The following is an 18,589-nucleotide window of genomic DNA, read 5'->3' on the forward strand; positions in this document are numbered from 1 at the left end:
GGAGAGGAGGGGGGCAGAGAGAGCCTGGCACCTCTGACCCAAGGAGCAGCAGAGCCCCAGCACCTGCCCCTGCGGGGCTGCAGCAGGTGGAAGGTGGGTGGGCAGGAGGAAGAGGGCAGGGACAGGTCCGTCCTGAGGCACACGGGGTGGGGTGGCCCTGATAACCAGGGCTCTGAAGCCAGGCTCCCAGGACACTAGGGACTAAATGTGAGGAAGCTAGGAAACTAGAGGGTGGGGTCTGGGGGCTACCCCGGGGAGGGCCACCTGCCAGGCCCATCCCTGCTTCTGTTTCCCCCAGGCCCTTGCACTGGGCTGTTTCTTTCCTCCTGGAGAGTGGATGGACAGAATGCACTCGGCCTCAGGCTTGACCACATCCTTTATTCCCAGACTCAGCCCCTTCCCGGCTCTGGGCCAAGCGTGCAGCCTGCCCTCCCGGCGGGCACACCAGTGACCAGTGCCGACTCAGGGCAGCCCGTCCAGGAGCGCGCTGTTCAGACAGTTGTAGAGATAGATGCACTGCTCCTGGGGGCAGACACCGCGAGGACACCGCGAGGACACCGCAAGGACAGTCTCCCTGTGCCTTCACCTGAGAGCCGTGGTCGCCAGTGCCACCTGGCGGCTGCTCCTATGGCGCTGCCCAGAGGCCCCCTGCAGCTGGAGCGGGACCTTCCCTACCCTTCAGCCCTTCCCAAGGCTGAGCCCCTGATCGCCTCTCACCAGAGTTGGGATCATGAGGCCACAGGCCTCTGACTGCTGCAAGACCACGGTGAAGACGTCCACGGTGCACTCAGCCCCTGCCTGCTGCAGCAGCTGGTCCATGGCCAGGAAGGTGCCCAGCTGGGCCACACCCTTGCTGCAATTGGTCTTGAGTTGGAGGGGGGACCTTAGGGGCAAGGAGGAGGGCCAGGTACCCAGGGAGATGGGAGAACCCAGCCTGGGCCTGGGGACCAGGGAGAGATGCTAGGCACGGCCAGCCAACCCCAGGCCCCAGTAGGATGGGGGCAGATTCCTGAAAGATGTCAGGCTGAGTGAGGAGGGGGCTGTGTCCTTCTAAGCTGGGCTCAGTGGGATGTGAGGCCCTCGGGGAGGCAGTGAGGGGTTCTGCCCACTCCCCCAGTCCCCGTCCAGCAGCACCTGGAGTGGCTGAGCAGCATGCCTGGCTTCCCCGCTTCCCGGGAGCAGCACTGGCCCATGGCAGCCAGGAAGGGCAGCAGCGTGGCAGCTGGGAGTTCCTGCCCCGGCTCCCCGCGGGGAAGCTGCAGCCGCTGCACCGGCCTCTCCTTCCTGCTCCCACGCTGGGGACAAAGACCTTGGTGCTGGTGCCGGAAACCGGCTCAGGCCTGCCCTGCGGCCCCACCACCCCAAGCCCCGTGGCCTGACGCTCACGTGTGTGACGCTGAGGAGGGTGCAGGGCCAGCCTGCCACATTGCTCTCAGCCACCCAGTTCACAGTCACCCCGTTTGTGATGATGGGGTGCCTCTCTGTGGGCCAGAACTCCTGTGGCCGGGACCAGACACGGCTGCTCAGCCAGGTAACCCCTCCCCGCCCAGTCACACCCCACCTCAACTCCTGAGACATCCCACCCTCTGTCCCCTGTCCCCCTCACTTTCTCCTGGACATCCGGCGGGCACAGGGAGACCAGCACGCGGGCCCCGTGCTCCCACACCAGCTCCCACAACTCCTCAGGCCCTGTTGGGCCAGTCAGCACCACGTGGTCGCAGCCAGAAGGCCCGCCCTGCAGAGCACAGCTGGTCAGCCCCCCGGACTGAGGTTGTCCCCTGCCCATCTCAGCCCTAGGACCCCCAGATGACCCACCCAGGGAGCACAAACAGTCAGAGGGCACTGCCTAAGGGGGAAGAGCCAGGCTTCGGGCATCTCGCCAGGGGGGCCCTCCTCCGCTGCCGGGGGAACAGAATGGTCATCTGAGGGATGAGGTGGGGCGTGAGGCTGCCACTGGTTTCCACCGGCCCAGGTCCCACCCACCTGCACGTCCCCTGAGTGCTCCTGCTCACAGCCAGGAGGGGTCGTAGCAGAGCCGACATGGTCCTTGAGGGCCTGGAGCAGGAGCTGGGAGGGCAGAGCACGTGAGGCTGGCAGGCCCCAGAGGTGCTGGCGGGAGGGGACGCCCGTGGTCACCCCCACTGGCCAGCAGCACACCTTGTACTCCCCAACGAAGCCAGTGTTGGTGTCAGCCGCCCTGAGAGTGCACGCCTGCGCGAAGTTCCCCACGGGGATGGGCTGGGGCCTGGGGGCCTCGCGGGCAGCACGGGTGCCACTTGAGGCTCCCCAGCTTCCTGTCTTCGCGGCCCTGCTGTGGACAGGAGTCGGCGGCCTGTTGGTGAGAGGGATGGGCCCCAGGCCTCTGGCCCCACCCAACAAGGGCCCCTGGAGCGGCTCGTACCCAGAGGAGCTGGAGGGCCCTTCCAGGACCTTGCTCAGGAGGCAGCTGTGCAGGAAGACGTACTGGCTCTGGGGGAGGTGGGGAGAGGCCGTCTGCTGAGGGGCTGTGGCCCTGGGGGGAGATTTCCAGGCCCTAACCTGCCACACCCAGCGGGGCAGGGGAGGGGGCATCTGGGCGGAGCCTTCCCACCTCCCCTTTGGCAGAAGGGGAGACAGAAGCCCTGGTGGTCAGGTGACTGAGCCCCTCCCCAGGGCCCTTTCCCGGCCCCTCCGAGCCTGTGGCCCCGCCGTCTACCCCCATCTCCTCCCAGGGTCCGGCTGCCTGGCCCGGCCAGCTGTGCCCTCACCGGGGTCTGGATCATGAGGGGCCGGTGCGGCCGCAGTGTGTATGCTGCGTGGAACACGTGCACCGTCTGCTCCTCCTCCAGCTGCCGCAAGAGCCTCAACAGGGCCACGAAGGTGCCGGAGCGGCCCATGCCTGCGCTGTGGGACGGAGGCCCAGGGCGGTGAAGGGGAGGCCTCCCCTGGCCCCCGCACCCCGCTGCCCGCCCTCACCTGCAGTGCACCAGGAGGGGCCCCGTGCCCTGGGCGGCCCTGGCCTGCTCCTGGACCAGATCCACGAAGGCCAGCAGGGAGCTGGGGGTCTCGGGAACGCCGTGGTCGGGCCAGGTGGTAAACTGCAGCTGCTTCACCCTCCGTGCTGGTTGCTGGGCAGCCTGGGGATGGGGCAGCAGGGGGCTGCGCTGTTTCTCCTCCCCTCTGAACCCAGGACCCCTGCAGCCCTCGCTCCCTTCATCAGAGCGAGGGCAGGCCGGGCCTCCCCACATCCAGAGCTGCCCTTGGGATGATCAGACAGAGGGCATACCGCCCCTGGAGGTCACAGCCTGGGAAGGCGAATGGGGTGCAGGCGTCTGGGGTGAGGCGGGGGCCCTGAGCTGAGCGCGGGGCAGGGCAGAAACCACCCCTGCTCAGCCCGCTCTACCTTGGACTCGTTGTGACTTCAGATGAATCCTCAGCCTGCCCTGTGCCTCCGGGCCCCTTTCCCAGCCACCAACCTCCCCGGGAGGAAGGAAGCCAGGGGACCCAGGAGGTGAGGCCACCTCCCCCAAGGGTCTCCACTCAAATGCCCCGCCTCACCCCGGGGCACGCACGTGCTGCAGCTGGAACTCCCGCTTGGTCCACTCCTCTTCCGGCTCCTCGGCCAGGAGGTGGACGGTGATGTGCCCATGGGTGACGGGGGTGGGGTTGGCTGGCCAGTAGTGCTCACACAGCACCTACGGCCAGCAGGGGGGCGGGGGGTGAGTGTGGGCCCAGCTTCCTCCCTGCCAGCCCTGCTTCATCAGCGCAGCCCTCTGCCTCCGTCACCCTGCTGAGATGCTGCTCTCTGTGCCACCTGTCCCAGAAGCCTCTCCCTGGACGGGCTCCAGCACCCTCACCCCAGGCCCCTCATGTGACCCTTAGCGCTTCCAGGCAGCTGCCAGGCTGCTGTGCAAAGGCCTTCCTGCAGGCCTGGCCTGGCTCACTGCCCAATCCGGGGGCTCAACGGGCCTGCCCCAGGGCCCCTCATGGAGCAGGCCTGGGCGTGTTTAAGGCAAGGGTGCCCTCTCTCTGCCTCCCACCCTGGGGCCCTCCTCACCCCCATCTGCCTCCAAACGCCTTTGCCTCCTGGGCTGGGGCGGGACAAGGTGGACACAAGGAGAGACAGCAGAGGCCGTGGACGCTGTCTGCCCAAGTCCCTGTTCCCTCTCCCTGCCCCATCCTGGAAGGCCTGGGGACCCCCATCCATCTCCAACCTGACCCACCCTCCTGCCCCGGGCCAGTCCTGCAGGGAGAATCCAGGGACGCCACCTGGCGTCCACTCCAGGAACTGCGGTGTGCTCACCTGCCCGTTCTCCATGCCCACCGTCAGCATGATGATGGTGTGGACCTGCTGCTCCCACACCAGCCGCCAGAAGTCCTCCAGGGTCTTCTTGAGGGGCCCCTGGGTGACAATGAAATCCTGCCGGTGGGTGTAGCCCTGTGAGGGGAGAGGAACATGTTAACTGGGGCCCCCAGCACCCAGCTATAAGTGTCCCACGTGTGAGCATCGGGAGAGAGGACTCCGTGTACAGGCGCACATGTGTGCACACACATGAACACGCGTGCACTGACAACTTAAGCCAGGAGGGTGTCAGAGACAGCCCCACCGTGAAGGGACAATGACAAGGGACCGACGGGCCCGGAGCAGCCTCCCCAGGCCACCCTCTACACCACCCCTTCCCACAGCAACCACGTGTCTCCTCCAGGTACACCCGAGTCCCCAATCCAGTACTCAGCTCCCCCTCCAGCCAGTCCCAGTCCCCTCTCCTGCCTCATCCCCACCCCTCCCAACCCCTGGCTCTTCTCCGGCTTCCTTCCAGCTGCACCATCTGCCCCTTTTTCCTCACTTCCAGGATTCAAGAAACCAATGCCCCCTCTACCAGGAAGTCTTCCTTGATTCCTGGGTCGACTAAACGTCTTCTTCTTCAGTGTGCTCTGAGCACCACACGTGTCCCTTATTACAGCGCTTGCCACCCCACGTGATGGATGTGACACATGCACACACACACGTCCTCTGAAGCTGGGAACATGAGTGGCCTGGCTCTGCCTCTGGTGGGCCCAGCACGGCGCCTGCACAAGGCAGACCCTGAATACGTGCCCGTCGTGTTGACCCAAAGAAGCACAAGCTGATGACCCTGGTGGATAGGAGCTGCCCCTACAGCAGGACAGTGTGTCCCATGAGGACCCCGAGGGCGGCCCTACCGGGACGAAGCTGCCGTTGACATAGTCAGAGTGGGGCTCTCCGTCCAGAGGGGCCAGCCTGACCCGGGAGTGGTCATCTGAGGACGGGAGAAGCGGTGTGCTCAGCCGGGCGCCTGCAGCCCCTCCCCGGGCCAAGCTCCAGCCCCGCCACCCATGCCACCTGTGCTCACAGGGCAGCACGTGTGGGTAGCGGTTCTTGGCAGCGTTGGCTGGGTGCTCAGCCTCCAGCCTGGGCAGCTCCTTGCCCACCTCCTTCAGCTCCTGCAAAGGTGGGGCCGAGGCAGACCCGTGTGGCCCCCATGCACGTGAGGGGCAGTGCAGCATGGAGTCCAGGGCCACGGAGGCCTTACCTCGAACTCCTGGAAGAAAGCCTGGTGGGCGTGGGCACTCTTGGCCTCGTAGCTCTGCCGGAAGCTGTGGGCAGGGATGGGCCGGTGGGTCCTCCTGGGGAGAGGGAGGGAGTGGGTAGCGGCCTGGTGGGTACAGTCCTGCCCTGGGCTCTGGTGGGAGGTGGGCACAGTACCAGGGACCCCAGACCTGGCTGCACAGCCTGGCTACCTGGGCCCCGGCCCTGAAGTGAAGCCGCATGAAGGAGGTTGTCTGCACACAGCAGGGCCGCCAGCCACCCCGGCAGAAAGGTGGACAAGGGAATAGAGGGGGCAGGACAGACAGGACCCCTACGCCCGGGGCCTGCGCACACGCACTCACAGCGGGAGCTCCGTGTGAGGTCACCAGAAGGAGCAGGGATGACCAGAGGGTAGATGACAGATCTGATGTTGGAGAGAAAGAAGGAAAAGACAGCGATTTGACCTGAAACCACCCAAGTGGTTAGCCGGGACAAGGTAAGGACGGAAGGCCGGGGGTCTGCTATAGAGGCTGGAGGGCCCAGAAGAGCTGGCTGAGGAGGGTGTGCTGGCAGCTGACGCAGGACTTGGCTGGCGGGGGTGAGCAGTGCGGTCCCTCAGGACACAGCGCCAGGCCAGGCAGGGCCATGCTGCTCAGCTCCCGGTCCAGGGCGGGAGCCCACTCACCGCAGGTTGTAAGCAGTCCGCTCCTGGGAACTCAGCTTCTTCTCTGCCCTGCAGAGGATGAGGGGCCATGGGAGACAGCCCGGGTAGCCTCCTCCAGCCCCGCTGCCCCAGCCCCACCCACTCACCTCTGCGCCTTCGCCCACCTCCAGTACAGCAGGCCCAGCACCCCACAGAGGGAGAGGACGCAGCCGGCCACGATGCCCACCACTGCAGGAAGGGGCATGGCCGCCTGGGACACACTGGCCCGGAGCTCTGCGGGAGGCAAGGGGCGGGTGAACTGGGCGACCTCAACCATTGCCCTGCGGCAACATGCCAACCTCCCCTGGACCTGGGACCCTCAGGGTGGAGGGCGCAGCGACAAGTCCCAGGTGCCAAACCGAGGTCAGAGATGGATGCAGGGGGACCGTCCTGGATGGGAACTGGGAGTGGCCAGCAGCACCCCTGCCCCAGCCCCTCCCGGACTCCCTCGAGGCAAAGAAGAGGGCAGGCCTGGCCCCCTGCCTCGTGGCGGGGCTTCTGGAACTGTGCTGTCCAGGACAGTGGCCGCATGCCCCCTGTGACTACACAGCAGCTCCAAGGTAAGATTTGCTGTGAGTGTAAAATGCGCACAGGGCGCCAACGACTTACTGAAAAAAATGAGCGTAAAATACCTCGTTAATCATTAAAAATGGGTTACATGTTGGTGTGTTATTTTTGATATCTTGGTTCAAATGAAATGTTACTAAGATTAATTTCAACTGCTTATTTTTTAACGTAGCTACTAGGAATGTTATTTACATGTGTGGTCCCCACTTGCGGCCGGCCACCCGCGTCCACCAGACAGCGCTGTTCCAGAACCTCGGTGGCCGGGGGCAGCAGGCAGAGGGGGGCATTGCTGGAGGGAGCCGGATCGTGGCAGCAGCAAGCCGTCTCCTCGGTGCCTCCACCCATCCCACCCCCTCAGCCCACCCCGGCCAGGGCTGCCACCAGGAGCACCTCCACCTGGCTCTGAGGCCCCAGCCCTGCTCTCCCGCCGGTGGCTGGGGATGAACCAGCCCCCTCAGCACTAACCCCCACCCCCAGGACCCAGCCGGACCCCAGCCAGGTGCCACCTACCTGAGAAGGCAGAGAAGGAGACGAGGGTCTCGGGAGGGCTGTACTGGGTGAACGCCACGACACTGAACCTGGGGCAGAGGGGCAGGCAGCAGGCCCAGCCCTCCCAGGAGACAGGCATGAGCAGCAGACACACAGACGGTGCGACGCCCGCACCTGTTCAGGGCCCTGAGACTGCACAGCAAGCGCCCCCCGCTCCTCTCCCTGCCCTGTCCTGAGAGCAAGAAGCCCCAGAAACAGACACCTGAGTACCCTTGGCATCACCCTAGCAAATCAAGACAGAATCCATCGCCTTGCTCTGCAGAGGCAAGAACCATGTAAACAGGTGGGTGTACCCCTTTCTGCCTTGCCTGCCACGAAGCCCAATCAAAATGACTCTGCCGATGCTTCTGGACCAGCACATGCTCTCTCTTCGCAACTCAGCCCAGATCGTTTGTTGACAGAGGGCATAAACAACCCATAAATGCAACTGTCAAGTTCTCCTCCCAGCAGCCTTGGGGTCCCCATCAGTATCCCAGCCTCACCGATACTGGGAACCTGGCTTGAGCTGCCCGTTACAGATGTCCTGAGTCTGGCTGCAGTCCTCCATCCCCACAGGCACCCTCCAGGAGGTCGGCACAGCCCAGGGCCCAGGGTGGAAGGGGTTGGCGAGCAGGATGGCCAAGTAGGAGTCGTGTCCTCCATAGTAGTGGTCGTACCACGTGTGGTTGACAGCCTCCCGGGGCGGCTGAGTCACTGGGACAGGGACCGGGACAGGGAGGGCAGAGAGGGCAGTGGGGCCATGGCCTCGCTCCCCAGCAGAGGGGCTTCCCTGTGTTTCCACGGTGCTCCCACCATTCATAACACATCAGCCCCGTCGTCCAGAATGTTTGGAGCTGCTTCCTGCACCACGACTCACACCGGCCTCAGACATTTCATCCTGCCAAGGTCAGCGCCTGGACCCCTCACCCACCCCTGCCGGGCAGCAGCCAGGGTCATCCTCCCCCTCTTGTGCCCAGGACTCACGCGACATGTTGGTGGTGGCGATGATGCCATACCACTGGATCTGCCCGTCATCCTTGCCAAACATGCCCCGTGTGATCATCACGCCCATCCCCAAACCAGGCTCCAGCTGGGGCGCTGGGGCCAGCTCTGGGGGGCGCCAGGCTAGGGAGGACAGGACAAGTGAGGCCCGACAGTAGCCTCCAAGGGCAGGGCTGCGCGTGCCACAGTGGCTGGCAGATGCTCTGAACCAGAACTGGGGCCCCCGGGCCAGGCTCCCGGGCGTGAGCCCACATCGGGCGATCTGCGGAAGGCCACGGGAAGGGGCTGGAGCTCAGCGGCGCGGATGAGGATGGAGGAAGACCAAGGGAGCGGGGCTCTGAGGCCGAGGAGGGCGCCTACCCTGGGCAGATGTGGCGCACACCAGGGTAGCGGCCCGGCTGCCCCGGCCATTGCTGCCCCGCACAGAGAGGCTGAGGCGGTAGGGAGTGGAGGGCTCCAGGCCGGATAGCAGGAGGGCGTCCCCAGAGGTGTCGGTCTGGAAGACTGGCTGGGCATTGCCCCCGGCCACCAGCTACTCTGCCACCACCAGGCAGGTGTCCACGGCCCCCGGGGGCACTGTCCAGGTCAGGGTCAGACGGGTGGCCTCGGGCCGGCACTGCACGTCCTCCACGGGGTCCGGCTCTGCGGGTTTGAGGGTTCTGTGTCATGTGGGAGTCAGCGTAGCCCCTGAGGGGCTCAAAATCAGCAGGCATGGGGGACCGGGCATTTCTGCACCTTGGATGTGGGCAGCGGCCATGTGGGGAAACAAGATCTCCTCTGGACATGCCGCCCATCTGGAGAGGGAGGGGGCATCCCCAGGGCGGTGTGGGCACGGTGCCCACCTGGACAAGCGGGGTTGGGATAGAATGGACGGCACTCGGGGCACTTTGTCCCCCCCCGAAAGGCACCAACATACCCACAGGCAGCACCACATGGTGGGTGGAGGCCTGGAGTGGCCCTGCCTGGCACAGCACCGACAGGGAGAGGTTGCGTCCAGGTGTGAGGTCCCTCAGGGCCAGATGGGCTTGGCCCAGCACCAGGGGCTGCACCCGGGAGAGGAGCCCGGCCTCGCAGAGCTGGGCGCAGCACACACCACACCCCAGGGGGCCGCTGGCCCAGGCCAGGCTGACCACGGCACTGCCCACCTGCGTCGACACCAGCAGCTCAACGGGCACCAGTGGGGCTGTGGGGAGGAGAGCGGTGGCCGCTGACCTCACGCAGGACTCGGGGTGCAGGTGGGGCGAGGGACTGGGGGCACTGCGGTGCCGCTGAAGGAAGGAGCAGAGGTCCCGGAGGAGGGCCTGCCCACCACCCCCACCTCGGCCTTCCCTACTCCCACTCACACGTCCAGCCCGAGGGGTTGGCCGCCGCCCCGCAGAGAGGCACAGCTTGCGCGACGACCGCCACCTCATACTCAGTGCCTGGAGTGAGAGCTGAGAAGCTGGCGCTGTCCACCTGCGCCCCCACGGTCCTGGAGCCCACCCGGACGCCTGCCTGGAACAGGGTCACCTGGTAGCCATCCCGGCCCCCGGGAGCATGGACCCAGGATGTCCAGAGCTGGGTGGGGCCTTCACTGGTCACATTTACCACAGGAGGGGCGGGGGGGCTGTGGGGAGAGCAGGGTTTCAGGGGCTGAACTGTGTCCCCAAATTCATGTGGACGTTCTGACCCCCAGAATGCGACTATATTTGGAGGTAAGGCCTTTAAAGAGGCTACTAAGGTAAAACGAGGCCGTCGGGGTGGGCCCTGATCCATGGAGATTAGACATACCCAGAGGGACTCAGGGGCAGGCGGCCGTCCACACGCCCCAGAGAGGCCTCAGGTGAAGCAGCCCTGTGACCCCTGGGTCTTAGACCCCAGCTCAGAGCAGTGAGGGTTCCCGTGGTCTAAGCCCCCCACGTGGACTCGGTTTAGGCAGCTCCAGTGACCAAGGCAGGAGGAAAGAACACAGACCAGACCTGGGCCCCACCCCCGCAAAGGGCCCCCTGCTCCCCCACCCTTGACCCAGTCACCAAGCACCGGCTCGGGTGACGAGTGAGAGGAGCTGCCTGCCGAGAAGCAGGCACCTGCCAGTTCCTCCTAGACCGCGGGGCCCGAGCCCCAGCAGTGCCGACTGAGCGAGCAGTCACCCCACCGCCGCTCACGGACCACAGGGAGGTCGGGGGCCACGCAGCCCTGGGGACCCACTCCCACGTGTGGCCAGTAGGAAGGGCCCGGCAGGGGACACTCACGCGTCCAGCCGGAGGCATTGGCGCTGCTGCTCTTGTCCGGCCCCCGCAGGGTAGACAGCCACACCAGGAACACGGTGCCTGGGGGCAGCCGGGCCCAGGAAAAGCTGTGTGCCTCGGGGGCCAGAGTGTCCTGGCCCTCCAGAGCCGGGGGCCTCAGGCGGTGAAGCTGCAGGAGGAAGCCATCCCTGCCCCCCGGTGGGGGGCTCCAGGAAGCACTCAGGACAGGAGGCTGGGCAGCCAGACCCAGGCTCAAGTTGGCGGGAGGTGCAGGGACTGCAGGACAAGGGGGAGACAGATTTGGGACAACCCAGTCCCTGCCCCTCCTCCCCCACTGTCTGACCCCGCTCGGTCTCCAAACACGGCAGCCATGGGGCTCGGAGCCCACCCGCGTTTCCTCCCCAGGAAAACCTCTCAAAACACACAGGGCTCCGCCCTGACGCCTGCTCCCTGCCTCCTTCACAAACCATCAGCAACTTGAAGGCGTGACGTCTGATCCACATGGTACCCAGCCACACCCAGCCTGCATCTCACACCCCTTAGGACCAGGGTCCCCAGCTCAGCCGACATTCAGCCCCTGCAAGCTCACTCCCTCCCTGTCTCACTCCCCCACCGAGGGCCTGGGTGCACACCCGCCCCCTCTGCCCAGTAAGGCCCCTCTGCCCACCCTGCTCAGACCCACCTGCTTCTCAGCTCTCTCTCTCCCTCTGGGAAAACATCCCTGACTTCCTAAGGTGGCCCCTCTCTGAACCCTAAAAGATTAGCCAGAATCACATAAAATTCTCCGTAGTCCTCGATTTTAACCCACAAGAAGAGAGTTTCATGCGGCTCAAGAAGACCGTCAAAACGTTCACGCTATGACAGGAAAAGCAACGCGCAGGGGAGAGCAGAGCTCAGTGCGCAGAGCATGTGCTTAGCATGCGCCAGGGTCTGGGTTCAATCCCCAGCACTCCATTTACAAAAAGTAAAGTTAAATAAATAAACTTGATTACATGCCCCCCAAACAAAAAAATCAAAAAATACAAAAAGCTGCTAGATCAAAAAAAATAAAGCAATACGCATAAACCATCTGTTTGCTGGTCAGCCTTCCCCCGAGACCGTCTGGTTCACAATCTTTAGCTTCAGCACCTAAACCCACACCCAGGAAACGGGGCGCTGGTTACATACTTACTGCAGGGATGGCCGTGTGGCTGGCCGCCCAGAGGGCAGGGGAGGGGGAGTGCTTGCAGACAGACTCAGGAAGGGCCCCCGTGGACAGATGCACAACCAGACGGAGCACGTGGAGGGCACCGCCCCCGACCCCGCCACTGCCCAGGGTGGGCCTCCTGGAGCTGCAGTCGCAAACTCACGGGTGCAGGCGCCGGCCCTCTGGACGCTGGAGCTGAGGTTCCCCGCCCAGGTCCACGCCGACACGGTGTAGCAGGAGCCGGGCACTAGGCCCATCAGCGTCGGGCTGGAGTGATCTGAGCCCATAGCGACGAGACCACCTGGTGACCTCTGGCTGCCTTCCAAGTGCCAGCTGACCCTGTAGCCTTCCCACTGCCCCGGCGCTGGGACCCAGCCAATGGCCAGCTCAGAGGGGCTGCCCCTGCCGGTGACTTTCAGAGACTGGGGTGCCAGGGATCCTGGAGAGAGGAGCAGTTTGGTAAGGGGGGCATATGATGTCTGGGGCCCTGTGAAGCCCCTCCCTTTCCTCCTGAGCCCTCCCCAACCTAGGTCTCTACCTCCAAGGCGCAGCCTCCCAGCCCCAAGGTGGGCGACACAGTGCTGGCACCCACCTGTGTGGCCTGGGAGGCTCTGGGTGGTGTTCCCCAGAGAAGAGACCACGTCCGCCTGGTAGTGGCCCCCAGGCCCATGGAGGGTGCCTGGGGTGGCACCGGGTGGCACAGAGATGTTTCTGAGAAGGCCTGGGGCTCCCTCGGTGTAGAGCACGGTCTGGCTCCCAGGCCCCCCGCTGGCCTCCTGCCCATCCCGGGGCAGCTCAGGGCCGTCACCTTGTCCAGGCTGGGCTGCAGAGTTGGGAGAGGACATGGTCCCTGGAGAGGGAGAATTCACCTGCCTCTTGGTGCAGGGCCCCACCCTCCTCCGCCCTAGCCCAGACTCACCCTCCAGCCAGGCACTGGCCTGGGCCCAGGCGTCATGGGGCCCGGCCAGAACCCTCAGCTCCAGAGTGTAGCGTCCGGCTGGCAGGGGCCCTGGGAACGTGGCATTAAGGGCCCTGGGGCCCAGAGTGATGGTCTTCTCCACTGGCCTGCTCAGCCTGAGCATGTAGCCATCCTGGGCCCCGGGCCCCGCCTCCCAGCTGGCACAGAGCCCTGGGGGCAGGGGCATGAGCAGCAGGTCCAGGGGGGCTGAGGGATCTGTGGGGAAGGGAGCAGGATGTGACCTGGGCACTGGTGAGAACAGTCCCGCCCATATGCAGCTCCCCTCTGTGCTCAGGGCCAGGTCGCACCCAGGTGGACACGGTAACAAATGATAATACATCGAGTGACCGAGTGTGCTGGTGCAAGATCCCACACTCCTCCCAACACCGCCATTCTTGCCCCCTTTAAAGGTGCAGAGACCGAAGCTCAGAGAGGGTGAGCTATCTGTCCAGAGACCCACAGCCAGTGAGTGGCAGCAGTGGACTCAGAGCCCAGGCAGCCTGGCTCTCCACTCTTCACCAGCGCCAGACAGCGCTGCTCTGCACAGAAATGTGTGCTCAGCCCAGCCTGGACGCTTGCAAGTCTCAGGACCTGGTCCCTCTCTCTGAACCTTGGTCCCCTCAACGTAGCAGGGGGATAACACGACTCACATGGGGCTGTTTTGGAGGGTAAATGAGATGATGCACGGGGCTGGCGCACGGAGGGTTCCAGTGACAGTAACTGTCACCACGGACATCTCCTGCAGGAGCACACTCCCTCCAGGCCACACCCTTCCCTGCAGAGTCCTGGGCCCTCACCCCCCAGCTGTATCCTGCCCTGTCCCCCTTTTGCTTCAAGCACTCACAGGTCCACTCAGTGGCGTTGGGTCCCACTGTCTGAAGGGGCCCGGCAACAGCTGTGAGCATCAGCTTGTAAGGGGTTCCCGGAGAGAGGTGAGCAAAGGTGTGACTGGAGACCCCCCGTCTGATCCCTGCCATCAGGTTGGGGCCACCAAGGAGGTCTGTGAGGGCGAGATGCAGCCAGGCGGCGCCCCAAGAGCTGTTCCAGGAGGCCTGCAGGGCACTGGTGCCCAGGGCACGCAGCGCCAGCTGACCTGGAGCCTCGGGGGCTGGAGGGAGAGCAGCGGGGCTGGAGGAAGGGCCAGAACAGTGTCCCAGCAGCCAGAGCCCAGAGGCCCGGCTGCGCTGGCACACAGCCCTGGACTGCCCCCTCCCAGACTGGCTGCCACCTGGGGCCTCGCCGAGTGCTGGCCTAACCTGTCCACTGGTGGGTGCTGGTCTTTGCCTGGAGGTTGGCGGCCCAGGTGGTAACCGCCAAAAGGTACTCGCTGCCTGGTAAGAGGTCGCTGAAATTGTAGGACAGGGTCCCCGGGGCCACGGAGATGTTATGAGCCACTGCCTGGGATTCCAGGTGGTAGGGGAGAAGCTGGTAGCCATCCTGCCCACCGGGGGCAGTGCCCCATGAGGCCTCCAGGCTGGACGGGCTCGCAGAGCTGTGGAGCCGCAGGGCCTGGACAGTGGACGGGGCTGCACCGGAAGCAGAGGCACCATGTTCAGGGCCAGGGCATCGCCCCTGCTGCTAGTGCTCTGGACAGGCCACTGTGCCAGGCATGGTCCTCAGACACTTCGACTTACTTGGCACCCTGTCCCCTGACCCTCCAGCGTGTCCACTTCAGTGCCCGCAGCCCCTCCCCTGCCTGCTGGCCAGGCGCCTGTGTGGGCAGTGAGGGCGACGGTGGTGCTCTGCCCACGAGGGTGCAGGGCCATCACTTCCAGCTGGTAGTGACTTCCTGGCACCAGGTCCTGGAACTCAAAGCTGAACGCGTTGGTGTGGGTCTGGAGCTGCTGCCCTTCGGGGAAGCCCAGGGGGCTCAGCTGGGTTAGACGGAGGGTGTGACTGGCACTGCCAGGCCCTGGGGCTGCCCAGCTCAGAGCGAGGCTGGCGGACGTCCCCTGGCCACTCACGTTCACGGCTGGAGGTGGTCCTGGGGAGAAGGGTGCGTTCAGACGCTCCCCACACACCCCTTCTGCCGTAAAGAAGAATGGAAGGCAGGAAGGGCCAGAGCAGAGACAGGGTCTGGGTGGAGAAATGGCCCCGCCCTACTCCCCGCACCCCCAGCGAGGCTCCTACCTCTGCTCTTCCCGCCTGGACCCCCTTCCAGGGAGGGGCACTCGTCTTCCTGTGGGGAGGAGGTGGTGGGAGGCTGTGGGCAGACGCTATGGGTCCAGCCAGGATCAGAGATGGCTGTCCTCTCGTCTGGCACCCCTAGACCTGGCCACGGGGCATCACGCAGGATACCCAAGATGCGGAGGCCGGCAGCTAGGGGCAGACCACTCTGTCCTCGTCTGGGGTGGGAGGGTGCACCGCTGCCTGAAGCAGACCAGCTGTGGGTCCACGGAGCGGCAGGGGTCCTGGAGGCCTGGGGAGCAGGGGGTCCCCTCACCTCCCCCACCTCCAGTGCCCACCTAACCTGCGCCAAGAAGCCTCCGAGCCAGAGGAGGGCAGCAAACAGGACCAGGGGCCTCATCTTGATGGACAGATGGACGGACGTCTGCAAGGGAGAGCCGCAGGAGGAGCCAGTCCCTCAACCTGCCCCTTGCTCTGGGGGCTGGCAGGCAGGCAAGGGTGGATGGGCTGCATCTCAGCAGGGGGCAGGCAGCCTCTCCACCCTGGACCCTGACCCCACTGCGCCCAGCTTGGCAGGGCCCGGTGAAGGGGGCAGATCGCAGCTCCCAGGCTGCAGACCAGCTCACCTCTCACTCTGCACCCCCTCCACCCTCTGCCCGCAGGTGGCTTCCCAGGTAAGGGCATGCCCTGTGCTGGGGGAGACCCAGAGGAGAGACAACTCTGGCGGTGGGCACACACACAGAGGCAGCTAGCCCCCCAACTCTTTGCCCCCGGGAGAGGAGGGCCGTCTGACTCTCAACACATGGAGATGGATGGGGCGTTTGTGTTCCTCTGGGATCAGATCCTGGTGACATTGCCTGGGGGCGCGCTGCTGGGTGCCTGTGTGGATGGACCAGCTGTGCATGTGAGCCCCCTTCTGGGTACTCCTGAGGCCCCACGTGCTGATGGACACTGGAGCACGTCCTAGAGGCCTTGAGTCTCCGTGACCGTAGACCTAGAAAGGCATGTGGCTCCACACCCTCACACCCCAGGGGAGGGAAAGCCCAGCTGGCCGCAGTGTGAGGAGGGGCTGGACTGGAGCCTGGGACTCCCAGCTCCTCCCAGCAGAGACCGCATCCCGCTCCCAGCCCCCAAGGACGCGTGCTCGCCAACCCCACCTCCCCCACCCAGACTAGCGGTGCCCACAGGCCCTGGCCCTCCTGCCCCCACCTGCTCAAAGGCCCAGAGCAGCCTTTCCGAGGCCTGGCCTAGAGGTCCCTCTAGCCTGGAGCCAATTACCTCCTGGAAATGTCCCCCCCCCAAGCCCCCAGCTGTCACAGGAGGGAACAGCAGAGGAAAGGAAAGAGCTCTGGGCCCTGGGGACTCAGGAAGTGAGGAGGGGGACACGCAGCAAACAGGCAGGTACAGAAACCGAGCAGCGAGACGGCTTCTGTGGGAGCTGGTCTCCCTGGGGCCAGTGGGGCTGGGAGCACAGGCCTGCAAGGAGCCTGCTTAGCCCCAATCCCACCCGGGGTCCTCCCGCTCCATCAGGCCCCGAACCTCAGAGTGCCCACTGGCCTCTGGACGGGGGCCAGGAAACTCGACCCTGCAGCCCCATCAAGTCTTCCAGGCTGCGTGTATGTGTGCGTGTGTGTTCATGCACACGTGTGCTCTTTCAAAAGAGGTGGGGGTGGGGGCAGCAACCAGGGAAACTGATGTGGAAGGTGGGAGGCCTTGGTCTGGCCAAGAGGAGGGGGAAACACTCTGCCCTGGCCCCTCCTCCTTCCCACCTCACCTGGGGCACCTCGCGTGGCTCTTTCCGGCAGCGTCTGGAGAGCTGGGGTGGAAACACCCTAATTCAGAATCCAAGTAGAAGAGACACAGCAAAACAGGGTTCTAGGTAAGGGGGTGGGGCTTCAGACCTGCCCCAAGAGTCTCCGCCGAAGAAGGCCGGCTGGGGGCACACAGACTCCACAGCCAGCCCCATAGACGGGCCCGCAGAGGGCACCTGGCCACAGGGGCCAGCCCTGTCCGCCCCCAGCCAGCTTGGGGCAGCCTCGCGCTGGGCCTCTGGAGAGGCGGCAAGAAGATTCTGACAGATAAGAGGCGGCCTCCCAGCCCCAGCCTCTCCATTCAGCAACAAGTGCACCACAAGGGCTGCGCCTCCTCCCCAGCCAGCCCGCCCACAGACAAACCCACATCCTCTGCCTAGAGAGACCCTGGGTCCTCCCAAGGTCCCGGCACCTTGCTGATTCCTTCTGGAGAGAGCCGGGCAGGAGGCAGAGCCGGGCAGGAGACCGGTCCAGGCGTCCTGGCTCCAAATGCAAACCAGGTGCTGCCCAGCTCTCTCTTCCGGCCCCTCCTCTCCACTCCCCCTGCCTGGAGCCAGGCCTTGGGCACCCCCAACACTGGGGGAAGATAAGCTCCCAGCAGAGAAGGGCCAGTAGCTCCAGGCAGCCCCGCCTGCCACTCTCCCTCCCACACAGGGGAAGGTCACCAGGGAGGGGTCGGCCCAGGCCCCTCTGGCCAGGCTGTGGGAAGGCTGCAAGGGGCTGGGGGCAGTGGACTGGCCAGGTGATGGGTGTGCCCGCAGCTGTGGCATGTGTGTGGACCAACAGTGTGTACAAGCATGCGTGAGCGTGAGGGTGCACACAGCTATCTCAGGTGGATGTGCACACGTGGGGATCCGGGGACGTTGTCGGGGGGCAGACAAGAGGGCCCCTGGGGAGAAAGGCCATACTGGGGAACAGATGTCCGCGTTGCTGGCCCTGGGCCTGGGAGAGAGGGAAGGACACTCTTCCGTCATAAAACCTCCCTCCAGGGACCTGAGCTCCAGCAAACTGGATCCCCCAGTACCAGGCTGGCCTTACTCATCGGTCCTTCAGCCAGCGGAGAGAGAGGTATGGGAAAGTCCCCTTCACCAGCTGGCACCCAAATGGTGTCAGGGAAACTGGGTTGGGTGGGGGCTGGGTATCTGGGCCGGCGCTCCCAGAGGAAGCTCCTGGGTGTGCCCAGAGGGTGCCCTAGCCTTCCTGCTGGCCCAGACCCACTGCACACCTCCCCCAGCCCTTCTCAGCCGTCCCCTGCATGTGTCCTCCTTCCAGACCCCAGCTCTGTGTCCCTGCCTCCCCCACACAGCCAGGGACAAGCTGGACCCGCAACACTGGGCAGAAGCTGGCCTGGACTGATCCAGGATTTGGGGGTTGTGTGTGGGAGGACCCAGGGTCCCAGGGCTTCTCCAGAGAGGAACCAGAGAGGAAGAGGGCTGGACAGCGGTTTGGGGTGGGGGAGCAGGACGTGCACAGGGTGCAGAACCCCCACAGCTGGCCCAGACCCCGAGATTCCTGCCTCAGGAACTGGGTAGGGCAGCCCCTTTGGCTCTGGGGCCGGCAGCAGCCTGCGGGAAAAAGACTTGGGAATTTCGGGCACACCTGCCCCTCCGAAGGGCTTCTGGCCCTGGGGACAAGGAGCTGAGGCTCACAGCCCTGGAACTGCGGAGGGACAGGAGGGGACAGTGTGCCCCAGGCAGCCCTCCTCCCGAAGGCCATCTGAGACATGGGACGTGGAGACCATGGTTCCTGCGACCCGGCCCTCCCCTCCCCCCACAGCGGGCTTCTCCGCTGAGGCTACCGCCCTCTGACCACTGCGCGAGAGGCTGTCATTGCAGACCCGGAGAGGGAGGAACCTGGGGAGGAGCCAGAGCCCCGGGCAGGGGCAGAAGGTCGCCCAGGTCACAGCTGGTGACCCAGTGAGGGCTCAGTGCAGTCCTCCTGGCTTTCAGCCA

General features: G+C 65.0%; 1 protein-coding gene across 1 annotated transcript; it reads right to left on the bottom strand.

The window, feature by feature from the left end:
* Positions 1-358: 358 nt before the first annotated feature.
* On the bottom strand, positions 359-15,964 carry LOC105070026 (receptor-type tyrosine-protein phosphatase V-like). The gene is given in 25 exon segments (XM_074351498.1): positions 359-1,735; positions 1,984-2,311; positions 2,402-2,469; positions 2,748-2,883; positions 2,956-3,116; positions 3,552-3,674; positions 4,283-4,417; positions 5,182-5,258; positions 5,352-5,442; positions 5,532-5,625; positions 6,213-6,260; positions 6,338-6,464; positions 7,308-7,375; positions 7,829-8,039; positions 8,310-8,450; positions 8,688-8,969; positions 9,244-9,510; positions 9,671-9,933; positions 10,561-10,831; positions 11,905-12,180; positions 12,334-12,915; positions 13,544-14,225; positions 14,334-14,683; positions 14,830-14,878; positions 15,170-15,964. Coding segments are annotated over 25 exon segments (5,190 nt in total). The 5' UTR covers positions 15,227-15,964; the 3' UTR covers positions 359-1,432.
* Between the last annotated feature and the right edge of the window lie 2,625 nt (positions 15,965-18,589).

The sequence above is a fragment of the Camelus bactrianus genome, chromosome 23 (assembly GCF_048773025.1).
Source record: "Camelus bactrianus isolate YW-2024 breed Bactrian camel chromosome 23, ASM4877302v1, whole genome shotgun sequence".
Taxonomy (NCBI): domain Eukaryota; kingdom Metazoa; phylum Chordata; class Mammalia; order Artiodactyla; family Camelidae; genus Camelus; species Camelus bactrianus.